The following is an 18,969-nucleotide window of genomic DNA, read 5'->3' as shown; positions in this document are numbered from 1 at the left end:
AAATCATTTTAATTAAAATGCTTAGGAGGAATTAAAATCCCTTTCTCTCTTATGGAAACTGCTCACTTCTTTTGCTCCCTTCAGGAATGTTTTGATGGCCATATGAACCTTAAAGCATCCACTAAATCCACATTTTCTGTGTGGAATACCCAGAATGAAACCAGGTGTCTTAGCTACTAAAGCTTTGTAAGGAGAATGTAGCAGTGTTCAGTGTGAGTGGAGTGCATTGAATCTTAGTTGCAGCAATATTTCTTTCTGGCATTGTCATGTGTTGCATTTTCTTCATGGTGATGTTGGGAGTTGCAGAATTGTTTCCTCCTTCTCTACCCTTTGTCCTCTCCTCCCTTGTGTTTTTCTGAGTATGCTGGTACCACTTTGAGAGTGCCTGAAGGACCCTGAGGCTTTCCAGCTCCTTGGGGCTGCACTGAGAAGTGCTGAGCCCTTGGTCAGGATCAGACTTCTGGTTTATTTTGAAATTAAATCTGTCTCACACATTGCTTTTAAATCTGCTACTTAAGTGCAGATGTATAAACCAGTAATTTTATTTATCGTTTGTTTTTAGAGAATGTTATTTTGCTTTTTTTATTTTTGCTTTTTTTTTTTTCTTTGAAGAACTGAAATACATCAGTGCCATTTTTAAAGCTGACACTTTGTAGATTGTACACACTTAAATGTAAACTGGTGCCTTTTTGGTTTTTAGAGTGTTATTAGAAGTAATTAAGTTATTTACCTGTAAGAAGGTGGCATTGCATAACAAGGAGTCCCTGCAGAATGGCAGAACTCTGCTGGATGATGGCTTGGTCCTGTTGTGGTGGCCAGACTGTCCCTACTCTGACAAGAGCTTTTCAGTTCCCCCCTGACACAGTGACACACAAAAGTGCTTTTTAAAGAGGTCACCAGGAGGTTGATGCTGCTGCTCTGTAAATATCTGAGTGCTCCAAAACCTGTTTGTTGTGGGAATTCAGGTTGTGCAGAGTTATTACCTGAACCTGTGAAATTTGGCATCTGTGGGCCTGAGTTGTGCTGCTCACAGGACTTTCCTGGCTGTAGAGGCAGACTTCTGCAGTGAACAGTTTACATCAAAGTGTCACAGATTTTTTCCTTTAAATGGGCTATATTTTGCCCTGGATCTTTCACTAGGACTCTTTGAGAGACTCCCTTGAAAAAAACAAGGAATAGGACTTTTCCTACTAAAATGTAATACAGAAGAATTAAATAGAAGTGATTTTTTTTTTCCTCTTCTATTGCAAATTGGTTTCATACTGTGCATTCCAGAGTTAGAAGATTCAAATTCTTGAGGGCATTAATCCCAGGAAGGGCTTGTGGCAAAATGCATAACAAGAGTTGTAGTTGCATTAAATAAATACTGCTCAGTATTTTTTCCGGGTTCTTCGGTGATCAGAACTCATTTCATGAAAGAAAATGCACTTTTGAAAGAGATCTTGCTTTCCTAGCATTTGTAAACATTTTGGGTACATTCCACTTTTGCAAGGCCATGTACTGTAGTCATTGCACTGCCAGAGTATTGTTTCCATCAAAGGCTACAGGTTTTAGTGTCTTTATTTTTTTTTTTTTGTCTAGGGGTAACTTTAAAGTTTTAGTGTCTTTATTTTTTAGTGTTTTAGTGTCTTTATTTTTTTTTTGTCTAGAAGTAATTTTAAATCCATAGTTTTGTATGTCTAAGGTAGTTAAGCACAGCTGGGAGAAAGAGTAAAGATTTATTTTGTGTAGATATGAAGGACCTTAAACGTGTATATTTATTTCTGTTACAGAAAAATATTTCTATAATAAAATAATGCTGATCATGCCATGCCTCAAGCCATCACCATCATAAGGCTCATAAAACTGAAATATGTACTTCAGAGTGCTGCTGTATTTTGGGAGCAACCCTGAACAGCTAAGATGTGTAACTTCCCATTATTTCTTAGGTGTATCATACATATTTTGTGTATTGATTCATTTGGTAACTCAGTGAAAATTTTACTGAGAAGGTTTTACTTTCAGAAACTTAAAAAAAATCCAGGTTAATGAAAATTTGATGTTGAACCATACAGAAGTATCCACAGCCCTCATTACTGGACTCTATACAGCTTTGCATCAATGGGAAATACAAGCCTGGTGCTCTCTGTAAGCACTGACTGCTGTGTGCTGAAGGGCAGGTTTCTCTCCTAGCTCATACCTTGGAAGGGAAGAGCAAAAATTCAGTATTAATTTCACAGAAGAAATCTCTCTGTTTGCACTGTGAGCACAAAGAGGTGCAGTGCCCTGGAATGTCAATACCTGTGTAAATCACAAAGTCTGCCTGAGTGTGTGTCTGCCCTTCTGCCATCTCCTGTAAGTGCTAAACAGGGAATCAACCATCCTTGAAGGCACCTCAGTTCTGGCTCATATAAACTGCATCCCGGTATTCAAAACTTCCTAAAATTAGAAAAAAGTGGAAATACAACACTTTAAAGGCTTTACAACCTTAAGGTAATTGGCTAGTAAACTTGTTAGAATTTTTGTTACTTTAACAATGTTGATCTGCGTTCTGTAAGGATTTTTGTAGACAGGATACAAAGTGTTTAAGTTGTTTGGTTGGTTTTGGTTTTTTAAGATACAAAATTCCCCTGTCCAAGCAAGACAAAAAAACCCCAAACAACCCTTCTAAAAAACCCCCTTTCCAAAGAACACCTCTCTGAATAGAGAAGAATAGCTACTGGTTTAAAAAGAATGCAAGCTCATAGGCAGCATAAAGGGGGAAAGTGATTCTCTTAATATTTCCTTTATTGCTGTTAAAGCAGGGAATATTTCTGTTAAAAATTCTGTTCCTTCCTGCTTGTCTAGTACTCTGCAGCATCCCTTAAGCATACTTTTTCTCTATTTCTGTTTTCTGCTTTTTGGCTTTTTTTTTTTTAATTTGTGTTGTATGTATTGATTTATCTGCAACATTTTACCATAGTGTGTGTGCAGGCAAATGATTCAGGTATGGCATCATGTTTGTCAGTGTCTGCTGCTGCTTGCTGGACTACTGAGCAAGATACTGAGCCAGAAAGATGCTGGGCATCGTGCTTTGCCTTGCTTTGGATCTCTTAATTTTTAATAAAATTTGATATGCCCAGACCTGTGGGTTCCTGACTGTCACTCTTAACACCTAAGCTTGAGGATTCTTAAATTCTATTCCCATGGTCTTAGTTTGACTCAGACTCTTATGTGTCAACCCATGACTCCATCTGTGGACAGTAATTTGATGGGGGAGGGTGTATTTTGGTTTGGTTTTGTACCTTGTTTTTTTTTATCATCTGCTTTTTCTGGTAGCTGAAGCTGGTCAAAGGGAGGTATGTTTATATATTTAAATAATACATGTGAAATCTTGGTTCTAGGAAATTCACTGTGGTATACAGCTGCCTTTGATGTGTATGTATGCATATATCCCAACCAAAAAAAAAAAAGAAAAAAAGAAGCTCTGAAGTGTATGACTGTTAGGGTGGTTAAAAAAATAATTTCTGAAGTACAGTCTCTGCCTTTTCTGAGGCCAATGCTTGTTTTGCTGATGCTTTTCCATCCTCATATCTTTGAGCCACTGCTGGCTCTGTCCTGCTCTTTTTTCAGAGGAAGGTGAAAGCTGAATTATTTTGCATTGACTGTGTTCCAGACTTGGAAATCTGTATCTGTATTGAAGAGAATTGGACAGACTTCATGATGAGCGCAGATTATGAAGGATGGAAGGACCCAGCTTGATGCAGCGGGATGCCACCTTCTAGCCTAGCAGAAAGGCTTGGCTTTGCTGTGCTTTGCGTTTGTTTTGCCATGAAATTCTCATTCAGCTATAGGAACAGAAGCATTAATGTTTCAAACCATACCATCATACCCTGATGTGAGGCTGCAGTGAGAATAGAGTTGTAAATGATACCTGAGTGTTTTGACAGCCTGTGCAGTACAATAGATCTGTCTTAGAACAAACCAAGGGACAAACTTGAGAAGCCTGAAGGGAATTGGGTACTTGGAAGACCTTTCTCTGAGAGGAAAAACTGCTTTTGCTTATTTAAGATTTTTGGACTTGGCTGGAAGTTGAGTTTTAATCTCCCAAGTAAGTGCCAGGATTTAAAATCTGATACAAATAGCTGTCTGAACCTGAGCCTTGCAGGCAGCACACTTGGTATCCTGTTCTTTGTCAGTCTGTCACCCTAGCAAACGGCTCCGTGAGCTGTTCTTCCCTCTTCAGATGCTGGCTCTTGTGTTCTTGGCTGCAGGGATTAAATGATTACCAAGGCTGAGGTGAGTGGTGGAGGTTTTAATTTTATTTCCTTTCATTCTATGTGTTCCCTGCTTTATGATGCTCTCTGGATCTCCCTCCCTTCTATACCTGTGTCTTACCATAGGACTTTAAGACAAATTTGGTTTTGGCCTCTCAGCATCTTCTTACTTACTTTCTAATCCTCCTTCTTGGATTTTCCTTTCCATTTTCCAAGTGCAGAAGTTTCTCATTGAAGATAGAGCCCTGGTGAGAGGTGTCAAGGACCAAGGACAAGAGATTTAAAACCCAGAGTTTGGTTTGCCTGTACTCACAGCTGGGAGTGGAGAGAGGACACAACTCTCTGAACTCTAAGGCTTCGGGAAAAGACAAATTCTAAGCAAAGTTTACCCTACATTTTTCTTTCAATATCTCTCATAGAACTCCTCAGCAGGTGAATAACTGTGAGCAATTTCTGATTTGGTTCTTGGTACAAAGGGGCTGGAAACCAAATGATTTTTCCCAAGTAAGTGAAACATGAGAAATCCCTTGACAAAGGCCTCTGCATATGAAGTGTGGGACAGCATGTCTGTTGAGGGCTAGTTGGTTGTTCATGTGTTGTCTTTCCTTTGAAGGTGAATTATTTTGTTTAACTCAGTTCTCAGCACATTTCTCTCACAGCAGTAGCTTGTTTGGAGCTGGGCTGTGGCTGTGGCTCTGTCCTGGGCCCTCAGCCCACCCCAGCCCACCCCAGGTAAAGGTGGCCTCCCTTGGTGCTACCAGCCCCTGTCCTGAGGCTGGCAGCTGCACCAGAGGTTGTTCATATGTTGTGTTTCCTTTGAAGTTGAATTATTTTGTCTAACTCAGCTCTCAGCACATTTCTCTCACAGCATTAGCCTGTTTGGAGCTGGGCTGTGACTCTGTCCTGGGCCCTCAGCCCACCCCAGGCAAAGATGGCCTCCCTTGGTGCCACCAGCCCCTGTCCTGAGGCTGGCAGCTGCACCAGGCCTTGTGCTTTCACAGTGATGGAGGGTGGCAAAGGAAATCTGCTCTTGTGGTTTTTACATTTTAGTTAAATAGTTTGCTCTGTCTCATCCCTCAGAAATGTAGGGTTTATTGCAGGCCTGTGATCCTCCCCTGAAGCCTCGTGGATCTGTAATGCCATTGGCCCAAGGTTTATTCCGTGCCCATTTTGAATCTCTCTGGTAAACTGTGAGGGGAGACCACAGATCCTCTCTTGGCCCTTTGCTCTCTTGGCCCTTTTCTCCCCAGGCTCTCCCTCTCTCCCCCCCGTCCCTCCCGTTCCTCCCTTCTTCAGGAACCCTGCTGCTCCCAGGGTGGGACCCCAATGAACCCTCAGCTGATGAGCCCCCTCCGGAGCCGTGTGGAGTCTCCTCTCCTTGCCTGCTGCTACCAGCGAACACACAGCCCCCCAGGGACCCCTCAATCCAACTGCAACCTGCTCTGAGTGGTTTTGGATACATCTTTTGGAAAGGTGCTTCCAAGTCTAATGTATTATTAAATACACAGGGACTCCTGTGTCCTTAAGTGGAGGAAGGCTCTGGACTGAAACAGAGCTCTGAACCCAATCCCCACATGGGCCTGTTCCTTCAGAGCTTGGTTCCATGTTCCTTGTGGGTCCCTCCCAACTCAGAATATTCTGTGAGTCTCATCCCTTGATCCTTCTGAGATCAAACTATTCTGGTTTATGTACTAGTGTGAATGGAAGACAATAAATTCCTTTATCAAGTTTTTGAAAACACTTGAGGGTGGCCAGGCCAGCAGAAGCTCTGCCTCGTTCTCCCTGTTCTTCCCAACTGTGCCCATCCAGCTCCTGGAATTTTATCTTCTCCACTTCTGTCTTGCAAAGCATGTAGCACAGTGATGATATATCTGTTGCCACTGTTTTCAGTCCTGTGATAAATCAGGTAAGAATAATCCAATCAATTTTTTACTGACTTTGCCTTAGGCTGACTTACAGGTGATACTCCCCAGAGTATTTTCTGCATTACACCCCCTAGTATTTTATGCTATATAAATATATAGGCTTACATAGTATTGCATTGCTATTCAAGCTTTAACTCCTTTCTGTTGGAAGCAGCTTGCCTTTCTGTATCAAGTATCACAGTAGTCTCAACATGCTGGTAGTGTCAGCTGCTTCAAGGCTTTTTGTTCAGTGGGCTTTAAAATACCAGTAATTATGTCTCCTTTGGGGCTAGTTGCTTTGTCTTTAGGAAAAATCTCTCTCATATGGATTGAGTGTGCTGCTAAATTTCATTTAGCATATGAATTTAAATTTCTAATTCTGTACATTGATTTCTGTGCTTAGAAATTCTGCACATTAGGCACTAACCTTTGCAAAGGCTTTCATGTATGTGATGCTGGGAGCAGAGATGAAGCTGTTCCTAAAAATGAAACATTGTGGAACACTTTTTGGGGATTGGCATGTAATTCAAAGATGAAGTCTAGTAAATCAGCCTGTTCAAAATTAAGCCTTCTGGTTTAAGGCCAAATGTTGTTACTTTTAAAGCATGTCAGTATAACCAGGGAAAACATGAGCCAAACTCAATTAACAATTATGAGGAAATTTGTTCTTTAATTTTGCTTTTGATTTCCTTATATAACAGCCAAGAAAAGCCTTGGTAGCTGTTTCAGCATTACTACTATTACTATTATTAATATTTTCTCATTACCATACAGACTTGTCTCAAGAGCTGCAAAGTTTCATTGCTGGCTGATTTACATGTCTTAATTGTTTAAACAAACAAAAATAAACCCATGCCAAAACTTAGCAGTTCTGTAAGCAATCAGTATTTCTGATGCTGTAGTACATGTAGTTTTCCCACTAACTAGTAAAGGTATTGAAAGAATTAATCTGTTGGAAATTATACCTCAGAAAGTGGATTTTGAGCTATGGAAAAGGAGAATTAATCATGAGAGCCTCTGATATTAGTTAAAGGTTCAGGAGCTGCTTAGCCACAGGGATGTCTGCTCTGAACTTTTCTTTTAAAAGCAAGCTGAATATTTATGATTCCCATTAACAAACAATATATTCATGCTATTATTGAAAATGTGGAATCTTTCTTTACATGTGCGGATATATATACACAAACCACACCTTTTTTCTAGCTAAATATGTATTTTAATCTCTTACAGTTAACAGCTTTATACAGAGAGAAGAATGTAAACTGTGTTTCTTTTTAGTGACTACCCTCTGAAAGATGGAGATGAATAGAATTTTAATATATAGATATAGATATTATTATTATTTTATTACAAAAGTATTTATGAATAATTAACTAAGATAATAAATCCACAATTTTTGTGCCAGGGCCATGGAAAGATACTTTTAAAATTACATTCAGATGGCTGTTACCAAGGCTACTGAATGTGATAGGTTTTGTTTTCAAATACTGTGAAAGAACAGTAGCTCAGTGCTGTTCTCACATTTTGCATTTTTAGAAGATTCCCTGGTGTGAAAGTGGCCATACTGCTACAGTAACAAATCTCCATATATTTATTAAGTGCATGATTTTTTTTCCCCCTAGTGTATGGCACAAATAAAATATGCAAAACACTTTCTGAGGAGCATCTGATGTGTGAGTGATACTTGGCTGAGCCCAGCTGGAGAGGGGAATTGGTCTCTGGAGCAGTGTGACAGCACCTGACACCTGCCAAGAGACAGGAGCAGTATCAGGGTCCTCTCCTGTGCTTCCCTTGAGCTCCATGCTGAGCCTGCTGCAAACTTCTGCATTCTCCATCCTCCCCAGCTGGCACCTGGAGCAGGCTGAGCTCCCTGCAGGAGCCCTGTCCCATCAGGGATGCAGGAACCCCCTCCATCTCTACATCAGGGCTTCAAAACTGAGATACTTGGGTTTTACATCACTGCAAAACTGAGATACTTGGGATTTACACCACTGCAAAACTGAGACACTTGGGATTTACATCACTGCAAAGCTGAGACACTTGGGATTTACATCACTGCAAAGCTGAGACACTTGGGATTTACATCACTGCAAAACTGAGATACTTGGGATTTAGATCACTGCAAAATTGAGATACTTGGGATTTACATCACTGCAAAACTGAGATACTTGAGATTTACATCACTGCAAAACTGAGATACTTGAGATTTAGATCACTACAAACCTGAGACACTTGGGATTTAGATCACTGCAAAACTGAGAATCTTGAGGTTTAGATCACTGGAAAACTGACATACTTGAGATTTAGATCTTTACAAAAAGGAGATACCTGAGATTTAGATCACTACAAAGCTGAGCTACCTGAGGTTTAGATCACTACAAAGCTGAGCTACCTGAGGTTTAAATCACTGCAAAGCTGAGATATCTGAGGTTTAGATCACCACAAAGCTGAGCTACTTGAGATTTAGACCTCTACAAAACTGAGATACTTGGGATTTAGATCTTTACAAAAAGGAGATACCTGAGATGTAGATCACTACTCTGTATCTTTTTCCTGTGTCCCAGAATGATGCTGCAGGGTGCAGGGGTTGTTGGTGCTTTTACTCTGCAGCCTGTGCTCAGTGCAGCCCTGGCTGTGCTGCTCTGTGGAGCTGGGCTGGGGGTGCTGTGCTGCTCCAGGTGTGTGGAGGGCTGATCCTTTGGGTTGTACCTTCCTGGGCACTCACCCCACTCAGGGACAGCAGCAGGTCTGCTTGTGCTCTCTTGATTTCTGTGCTTTGATTTTGTGTTGGGAGCTGCCCTAGTTTTGAAATGCCTAAATTTGTGTGTCTCTGGTGGACCCTCATGGTGACTAAAATCAGTATTCCAGAGCTGTGTCTGTGCTGCTTTCCCCTGCTGAGCAAGAACGCTGCCAGAAAAAAAACCAAAAACAAAAAAACAAAAAACCCAAAAAAAACCCAACAAGCTCCTTATTTTACATTTTATTTTTTCTTTTTTTTTTTTTTTCTTTTTTTTCTTTTTTTTTTTTTTTCTTAGGGAATAACTAAAAGCTACAGAGGCCATAAAGGATGTAGCTCATTTTATGGGCTTCACTATTGGTGCTCTAAAACAATTTTTTTTCCAGAAAAACTTTTTTTTTTCAAAAATCAGCATGTAAACAAGAAGCCACTTCAGCCTCAAAGGCCACGCTGGTGTGATTTCCTCACTGCTGTGTCGCTCACCAGCCTCCAGGAGTGGGAGGAGGAGGAGTGGGAGTGCTCTTCCTCTGCACTTCCACACTGAGGGTACACCACAAAACACAGCTTCTGCCCCCAGCACGTCAGGGACTCTGCAGGGAGCAAATCACCAGCGTTAGTGGGGTTAATGGGGGCTTCTAAACAAAAATAGGATGCTGGAGCAATGCCCTGAGGGCAGGAGCTGCACAGCCCTCCAGCCCTTCTCCCTCCAGCTCAGTCTGCAGAGTGCTCCTGAATCAGGGAAAATGAAGGTGGGACAGCTCTAGGGACACCTTTAGGGACAGCTCTAGGGACACCCCTCCCCAGCCCCTCACAGAGCTGCCAGTGCTGCCCATGGCAGCCTGATGGGCTGGGATGGGGATGGGATGGGGATGGGATGGCAGCCAGCCCTCCTGGCCCTGTGTCAGCCCAGCTGCAGTGACCACTGGCCAGGGGGAGCTGCTGGCAGTGCAGCCAAGTGCAGCTGACAGAAACCCTCTAGAGGGTTGCAGTGTGCTTGTTTGAGAGTCCTCACCAGCAAAGCAAAGGGATTAAAAACCAAGCACAACCAAAACATAAAAGACTGTTTGCAGTTTCAATTTTATATGAGGAGTAATGTAAGTCTTTGTAAGAAACATTTGAGTATGAGATAGCTCATCATGTCACCAAGGCTTGGTGCACAGGGGGAGGAGGCAGGGCAAAACAAACTCTTCAGTCCCTTGGTGACTGTCCATTCAGTCTCTGTGTGTGTAAAGTGACACCCTGTGTATTTGCTGGGACAGGCTGCTGTGAGCAAGCTGAGTGCATGGGCACAAAGGCATGAGAGGAGTTAAATGTACCCAGGAGTGTGCAAAATAGCTGCCCAAAGCAAAGCAGTGCCTGGCCAGCCTGTGCCCAGGGGCTGCCATGGCTGGGAGGGGTGGCCAGGCTCCTGAGGCAGTTCCCTGGCTGGGAGGGCAGGGAGGCACACAGTGCTGCCTTACCTATTAGCCTATTTACACACTTTGGTTTATTTCTCCAGTAGACTCCCAGGAAGAACACTGGCACTCCAGTTAGAATGATAATGAGTCCAATCCCACAGACAATGGGCTCAGAGTAGAGGCTGAAGACCAGCAGGAATGCCCAGAAGGCCAGGTAAGTGATGGGGATGAGGAGGTTCACCTGCCAGGAGAGAGCAGAGCAGAGCAGCACTGTGCAGAGCAGCAGCAGGGGCTGGGTGGCTCTGGGGGCTGCAGGCAGAGCAGGCTCCAGCCCCCCAGGCTGCGTCCCCATCCCTCCACCACTGTTCCCCTCTCTGCCCATCCCAACCAGCTCACAAGAGATGTGCCTGTGTACCCTTCTGTTACACTAATGGCACTTTGGGATATGGTCTGAGAGGTGTCCCCACCCATTGCAACCAAGAGATTGAGCTCTAACAGTGTCACCTTGATAGGTCTGAAGATTTTGGGTTTCCTCCAGCGTAGAACAATCAGGCCAATAATTGTCACTCCATAGCAGAGGTAGTTAATGAAGGACACATAGTTGATCAGTGTGTAGGTGTCTCCAACAAGCATGATGATGAGTGTGGCCAAACACTGCAACGAGAGGAGCACAGCCTTCTTCAGCCATTACTAGAGAAAGTAGCTTAAAAACAACAAAACCAAGCAAAAATCCCATTAAAGCATGAAAAATCCCTTTCTTTGTGGCACCTGCTGGGCATGTGCTGCTTCCTGGGGCTCTGTTCCTTATCCCAGAGCTGTGCCACCAGGACTGGGGCTAAGTGGGTATTTGGGTTGATTTGGGGCATGCTGAAGCCAGAGGCTAGAGGGTCTCTATAAAAATACCCTGTGCTGGCAGAGGTGTCTCTGCTGCCCATAGGCAGGCAGGGCTGGGAAGGCTGGTAAAGCTCCCACTCCACCTTTTTCTGTGAAGTGTTTTAACCTTGTGGTGAGGACTCCAGGTGAAAGGGTTTTGTAGACTTTACATGCTGTGTTTCAGGCACTGTGTTGTTGCTCTGTATTTTATAAAGAATTAGAGGTTTGCCCTTTCTCCGGCTGGCTCATGTCACAGCTAATCAGCATCATGAATCTTATGAGCATTACTATTGTTTAGAAACTGGCAGATGGATGGTGGACATTTCCATGCTTTTGCTTGCTTTTTGAACTCTATGTCTGCCTAATGCTGATAGGGGATTGATTTCCACCTTTTTTGCTTTTATATTCTCTCTATATTCTGTACACATACAATACTATTCTAGTATTCATAGCAAAAATACTATTCTAGTATTTTTACCTACTCTCTTAGAAAGACAAAATAAATTCCCCTGTGGCTCCAATCTGGGGGTCCAAGTTTAGATTTTCTGGGAAGCCAAGGCTTAAACCAGCTCTCCAAGACACATTTTCATTAACACAGTTTAGTTCCTGTCTAATCTGGGGGGGGGGATTGAAAGGATTGAAGGGGAATTATCTCATTATTTATGCCTCTAATTGGGGTTTCTTGTCAGTTGTGCTAATTACCTGAACATATAGAAATTGTATGCACTTTAAACATAAACTGTGCATCGTTGTTGCTTTCCACCAAGTTGTGCACCTAATGATCCTTGGAAAGGTAACTTCTCTTTAGCACCTGTGCCTAGCTTGTGATTTTAGGACCAGCAAAAAGGCATCAATACTGCAAATCCAGGAGAGCTGAGCTGGGGGCCAGGGCACTGCTCCTTGAGCCCCCCACCCACTCTGGTACCCCAGGGGCTGAGCACTCACCTGCACAAAATACCAATCCAGTGAACACTGGGGCCCAGAGCCTGAGGGAAACTAAATACCCAAATCCCTCCAGAGAGTGCTCAAGGTTTGGTTTGTGTTGATCCAGGCTCCCTTTTTCCTTAATTAGCTGTTTCAGCAGCGCATTCCTCCCAGGAGGGAAGGTTTCTGCACCTCCAGCAGAGGAATTAAGCACCACCATAACCAAATACTCTGTTGGTCCCTCTGCTCCCCTTTTCAAAGTCTTGCAGGCTTGGCTGGGGGATTTCAACACCTTGAACTGTCTGAGCACAAAATGGATTTAAATTTGGGCACCATCTCATACCACTGCCATATAACACAGTCTGTGCTGTCCCCTGCAGTGTGCACTGTGTCACACAACTCCCTGCTGCCACTGAGGGCTTTGCAGGGGTGGCACTGGGAGTGGCAGAATGCCACTGGTGTGTCAGATCCACTCACAGGGTGGTGCCAGCCCCTGTGGCTGAAGAGGGGCTGTGGGGGGATAGAAAATAAAGATAGTGCAGAAGGTAATCTGACCCCTGAGGAGCTGCAGCTGTACTAATCACCAAAGATTAGGAACAGCCCTGCCCTTAACAGGGCACAGCTGTGTCCAAGAAGGATGAGTGCCATAAAAGAGTGGGCTAGCTGGGTGAGGGGAGAGATGGAGTTTGTTGGCTGTGCTGTGAGGACCTGCCCATGAGAAACCACGGAGAAGGTATGGGAGCTTTGCAATAAGATGATAACAAGGGAGTGCTGCCCTCCAGCTGGCCTGGCCACAGCTCCCTGGCTGGCATCCACTCCCCACCATCCTGCAAAACAACTGCAGCTGAAATTTTACATTTAGCTTGGCCCCTTGATTTTTGGCAGTAAAATAGGAAATCAGTAAACATAAAGGTCTCACTGGTAGTGTTGAAATAGCCATTCTTGATGTACAAACAAGCTGCTCTCCATGTAGAGAGCTAGGTGTGATTCCATGGAAGAGACAAGGAACCTGATGTATTAATTAGGTTTGCCTGAAGTGTGGCCCAGTTTGCTGCTGTAGATGCCTACACTATACTATTAGTATCTTTCTATTTGTTAAGAAATAAATATTTCCTAACAGCATTTGGTGTGCACTGAGCTGCATTAAAACACCTTCAAATGATGAATTAATGTGCCATGCTGGTTCTGTGATTGGCACTGTGATTCAAGGGGGTGGCATGGCATGGATCAGCCAGTTCAACAGGCAGTCTGCTCTTTTTGGGGCTGTTCCACAGAAAACAGCCTCTGACACTCAGCTGTTGTTTCAACTGATGTATTTTTAAGGACAAAGGAGTTCTGCCCCTGTAAAACAGAGGATCCCATCCCATGATGGCTGCCCAGGGCAGTTTACCCCAAACCTTCAATGGGCAATACACAAGATGTTTGTGATGGGGCACTAAGCCCCAGGAATGCCATAAAACCTCAACAAAATGCATATTTTGTCATAAAAGTGGAATGAGCTTTTATGGTGGGGAAAAAAAAGCTTATTTGGTGAAATTTTGTATGGGTGTATTGTGCCAGAATTGTTGTTAGAGCCAGGAGACATGTAAACATGTATCTTTCTAGTGCATCTGGGGTCAAACCCTTGTGGTTTTGATATCAGTGGCAAATCTGCAGTTGGCAGCCATTGACCAGCCTAGCTTTCAAGCAAATGGCCTTTGGGGATTCCTTTGCTTGGGTCCTGTGGCCATGGACAGCAGCGGCACAAATCACTTTCCTCTTTGTCATCTTCTATGCCACTCTAAAACCCTCCACAAATTCCAGTTGCACTATCAATAAAAGCATATAAAACTCTTTGTTTAGAATAATAACTTCCCTAAGTCATTAGTATTGTGGAAATTTCTGCTGCCTAAAAAGTGAGGGGAGCCTTTTCCCACGGAGCAGAGCAGGAGCTGTACCCCCAGCACCCCCAACAGCTGGCACATTGGTGTCTGGCCTTTGCAGGTGACCTCTTGTCTGCCTGGTGTGCCATTCAGCAGATTCCCTGCTGGAATCATTGTCCCTTAATAATTTCTTGGCTGTGGAAAGAAATACCTGTGGCCCTCAGAGAACTGCCTGGCTACCCCTCACAAGGTGTCTTGGTTGTTGAAAGTAATTTTTGGAGCACTTTGTCCTTTCTCTGGGACTCCCCCATATCTTTGTCTTTGGAGGCAGGACCTAAAGCAGCCCTGCTGGAGTGGGATTAGGACCATGGAGGTTTCCAAATTCTGGTGGGAAGCAGGAAAATTGGTCTAAGGAACTTGTCTTAGATGAAGTTTCTCTGTTTCAAAAGCCAGTCCCGGTCTCTTGCTGCAGGACAAGAGTTAATGAGCTTACACTGCAACTCAGGTTATGAGGGAAACCCTTCAGGTGCCAAGGGGACTAGGAGGAGGAATTATTTCTGAGGCTGAAGGCTGCTTGGTTGGAGCTGCTCAGCTGGCACCTACCAGCTGCTATTCAGGACCCACTGCTCCTCTCCTGGGGTAAAACCACCTCTCGAGGGTTTTTCCAGCTCACCTCTCAGTGGCTCAGTTTTTCTACAAGCAGGTGATGGAGCAGGGATAGGAACTTACACAGATGAGGAGGGCAGGGATGGGTGTGCAGTTCTTGACATGGATCATGGCCAGCAAACTTGGCAAGTGGCCCTCCCGAGCACCAGAGAAACACAGCCTGGAAATAAGAAGGGGAATGATGAATCCACTGGGTGTGCAACAGCCTCTCCAGTCCCTACTCATATAAAACCTCTTATCTCAACCACCTGCTTTGGTTTTCTCATGGAAAGGAGCTGTGGCTGCAGCTGCAGAGACAGCTGGAGACTGGGGAAAGGCATTTAAACTGAACCCTGCAGTGTGCAAGGCCTTTAACAGCTAATGTCACCTGGGAACATCTCAGACATGCTCTGAGATGCCAAAATACCTCCAAGGACCATCTGCTGGCCAGCATTGTCTCTTTACCCAGTGAGGGGTGATGGCTCTGAAGGTTGTGTGGGTATTTACAGTGCCAAAAGGGGTTTGGATAAGGTTCAACATGCCTTAGCTTTTCACTTTTAAGTGTACAGCCTGTTACATATGCACTCCAATTTGTTGCATTTCATCACACCCATGAAAAGGTTGGGATAAATAATTTTCCCAAGGTACTTCAGCTGTTTCCTCAAAAAACATTGTAACTTCTAAATTAAATTAAGACAGGTCAGTTATTATAAACAGACTTTGTTTATGACAATCTTACAGACTTTACAGATTCTGGCCCAGCTATCAGCACTATGCATGCAAAGCATCTTGCTTGAAAGGTGATTTCCCAGCATTAAAATGCCTGTAGCTGAGTGCAGCACCAGGCCCCAAAACTCCTCCTTGAGCAAAGCACAGTTTAACTGTGAGCTACTGGAACTTTATTGATATAAAATTACTTTGGTTCCATGCTAAAGCTGTATTTGGCTCTTACTGTGAATTATTCCACACCTGCAAACACTTTCAATAACTCATGAGGATTAATTTGCAAGAAATTTCATGATTCAATATTACATTTGCTGATTTGAAATAGAATAATTCATAACTGATTGTATCCAACACACCCAACAACAAACTCATGCTCTACAACATCCAAAATGTCTAGCTAGCATTTCTCTAGCAAATGCAATTAAAACAGCCCCTCCCCAAATTAGATAACGTTCATAAAATTGTACTCCATCTAACCTTGATGAGGTAAAAAGGTATCCATTTATTCCTCCAAATGTAGATAGGGCCACTGAGACTGGCATAACCCAGGAAAAATAGCCCAGTAACTTTTCACCAAATGTCTAAAGCAACAGAAGGCAGAGAAACTGAAACACACTGCAAAGCACAGCACTGAAATCAAAGTGTGGTGGTACATGCAGGGAATGGTTTTACTTACTACAGCCACAGCGTTGGAGGACAAGAGCTCGTGGGGAGACATGGCAGTGAAATATGCAATGTTGGTGAACGTGTACACAAATGTCACCAATGGGATGGATATGAATATGGCACGAGGCAGGTTCCTGATAAGAGAATTGGGAGGGTAGATAAGAGATTACAACCATACACAGTGAGATCATGACAGTGGGGTGGGGCCTGGGTGAGTTCCCTGGCTGTGCCTGTGAGGGAAGCTGAGCTTCCCACTGCGGGTGAGAGAAGGCTGAAATGAAATGCTGTGTCTGCAGGTGGGTGCCTTGGTCTGTGAGGGATGCAGAGCTTTCCCAGCTCTCTGCCCCACTGCAGGTGAGAGAAGGCTAAAATGAATTGCTCTGTCTGCAGGGACCTCCAGGGGACAGATACCATGAGCTGCCTTGGGGCTCTTGATGGGGATTGGGACAGACTGGGACTGAAAAAGGAAACCTCCATTTCCCAAAAGCCCTGGGGACAGGCACTGTGGTGCAATAAAATGTGTTGTTTTGCTTCACCTTCACCTGCTCTCAAAAGGAAGGGGGTCCTGTTGTTCAGCTGCTGCCCTGGCCCATTGTGTACCCTAAATCTGGTCTGGTTATTCAACTCACAGTAGTACAGATGTACTTGATATCCAACCCAGAGAGCTTCCTAGAGGTGCACACCTGAAAAATGCATTCTATATCTAACAGAATGCATCTGTGTCAGATTTGGGAAAAAAAGTTTTTTGTTTAACCTTGTGAATTTGAATAGATTAGTAAAAGGAGAAAATGGTTTCTGTTATCCAATTTTTTTTAATTTCTCCACTAAGACTGCAACAATAATTTTTAAAAAAGGCCATTTGCTCCATTCTCTATTTCTCAGCCAAGGCCATATTTACCTTATTTAAGTAATAACTTTTTTATTGTTCAGCTTTGAAATCATGGTGGTCCATTAAAATATTATTGTTTAATAAGGAAACACATTACCACACTTTCTTTATTTCTGCCAAATCCCTGGACACTTTGCCACTCACTGGTGTGCACAGATGCTCATAAGGCTGTAGCTTTAATTCCTTCCCATCCAAGCTGTAATAGCTTCCATTTCTTGCTGTTTAATTGCTGTGTGCACTGGATGCCCAGGAGTAACTAATGCTCCAAGAGCTGCTCTTGACATTTGCCATCCCACTTTATTAACTCAGAAATGTTGAAACATTTGAGCTTTGCTGAACTAAAATTCCCTTTCCCTCCAGCCTTCTCAGGCTGCTTGTGATGAATCCTTTCCAACCCTTCCCATAGCCAGGATCAGCAGTGACCCAGGGTAAGCTGCCTTGGCAGTGTGTGCCACTTTTGCTGCACAAATCATCTTCTCTTTCAGGCGTCTGTGGGAGAGCTTTGGGTGAAAAAGCAAAGCAACTTCCAAATAATTAAACTATTTTATGACAAAGAAGATTCTTATTGTAGATATTTGTGTGGCACCTCATCCATGGTTAATTTTCTGCTCTGGAATTGAATAGTGACATAAAGATCCTGCCTTGTCTGCGGCTGCTTTGATTCAGTTCATACCTAATTTCAGTGTTTCTGTAACTTGCCTGCTATCTGTTCTGAACAAAACTCTGTCTCCTTTGGAAAGACCGGTCCCACAGCCATGGAATGACATTGCAGCCCCTCGTGGAATGAGAAATGCTCCCAGAGAGCTCCCGTGTCTCAGCACTGCAGGGAGGGCACCATGAGGGGGATACTTGCCTGCGGGGATCCACCAGCTCCTCTGTTACATAGTTCAAGAAGTTCCAGCCACTGAATGCAAAGGACCCTTGGAGAAAAGCTAATGCTAAATGCCCCACAGATGGAGTCATCCAAAATCTGAATGCATTGCTTGGTGTCAGCTCTTTGTAGTTTCCTGCATAGAGAGTGCAAGGCAGATGTTAGGCCATGCCTACCTACCTCACAGACTTTAAATATGTAAGATTTTGCTTTTTATTCTTTCTTAGAGCTGAGCCTTCATGCTGTTCCTGGCACCGTGGGCTGACAGAGCAGTTGCAGTGCTTTGTGCAGGACAGTGTCCTGGTGAGGCAGCTCCTGCTCTCCACCACCACATCTGTGCCACAGCGACTCATGGGACCCTTTGGCAGCCTGCACTGGCTGAGGGTGGATCCTGGGCAGTGCAAATTCCTGCCTGCTCTTAATGACATTCTCTTTTACAAGAGTTTGGTGTTGTTTAGGAGATATCCTTTAAAATAAAATACCTATGGGCCTGAAAGGTTTGTCAAGACTGTAGGACTAGCACCACTGAGAAAACAAGTTTTCTGTTCTCTGTAAATGTCACATTTCTTCATCCTTTATATGACCCATGATAAAAATATTATAGGTCTTTTGTACTTTTGGCTTTCCAATAACTGGTGAATCAGTGAGACATTTTTCACCTTAGTTTAATCTTATAAGTGACTTTTTGTAGGAAATTGGACTAGTGCCTGAAATGAAGCAGATATCATCCTGCCCTAGGCAAAGCATTGCTTATTCATTTTACATCCAGAACACTTCAAATTAAGGAATGCACAACAGATTAAAAATGTTAACTAACTATTCCAAAACATTTTATTCTATCAAAGCCTACAAGGTGGGCTGGAAAGAGACTTTTTAAAGAGGATATAGCTGATTTCTCCCTGGTGTCATTCTTTCCCCAGCTGTGTCAGTGTGCAATCCCACAGCTTGGCAAAACCCAGCACACCTCCAGGTCAGTTTGTAAGGAGGAAACATTGCAGTAAGTGGGAAAAATCAGGTCTATCAACAGTACTATAGCAATGACAGAGTGTCTCACAGAGTACCTTTAAAGATCTGGATGAAGCCCACAACAATGATGAGGGTCAGGGCTAAGAGTTTTCCTGCTGTGAAAATATCCTGGATGCGCGTCGCCCATCGCACGCTGGAGCTATTCACCCATGTCAGGAGCACTGCAGAGCAAAAGGTTGAGTTCAGTGGGATGAAACTGTGCTTATTTGAGAAT

General features: G+C 43.6%; 1 protein-coding gene across 1 annotated transcript in view; it reads right to left on the bottom strand.

Moving 5' to 3' along the window:
• Positions 1-9,240: 9,240 nt before the first annotated feature.
• SLC7A10 (solute carrier family 7 member 10) overlaps positions 9,241-18,969 on the bottom strand; it is a 40,475-nt gene continuing 30,746 nt past the window's right edge. Inside the window, exons 4-11 of the mRNA XM_058813480.1 lie at positions 18,791-18,916; positions 17,712-17,865; positions 15,980-16,103; positions 15,781-15,884; positions 14,662-14,758; positions 10,778-10,927; positions 10,337-10,514; positions 9,241-9,466 (exon numbers count right to left, since the gene is read on the bottom strand). Of these exons, the coding sequence (XP_058669463.1) occupies positions 9,315-9,466; positions 10,337-10,514; positions 10,778-10,927; positions 14,662-14,758; positions 15,781-15,884; positions 15,980-16,103; positions 17,712-17,865; positions 18,791-18,916 (1,085 nt within the window). The 3' untranslated portion in view covers positions 9,241-9,314. The remainder of the gene's footprint in view (positions 9,467-10,336; positions 10,515-10,777; positions 10,928-14,661; positions 14,759-15,780; positions 15,885-15,979; positions 16,104-17,711; positions 17,866-18,790; positions 18,917-18,969) is intronic.

This window comes from Ammospiza caudacuta, chromosome 13, assembly GCF_027887145.1.
Source record: "Ammospiza caudacuta isolate bAmmCau1 chromosome 13, bAmmCau1.pri, whole genome shotgun sequence".
NCBI classification, from domain to species: domain Eukaryota; kingdom Metazoa; phylum Chordata; class Aves; order Passeriformes; family Passerellidae; genus Ammospiza; species Ammospiza caudacuta.
Note: the sequence above shows the minus strand (reverse complement) of the source record. Positions and strands in the feature narration are given on the sequence as shown.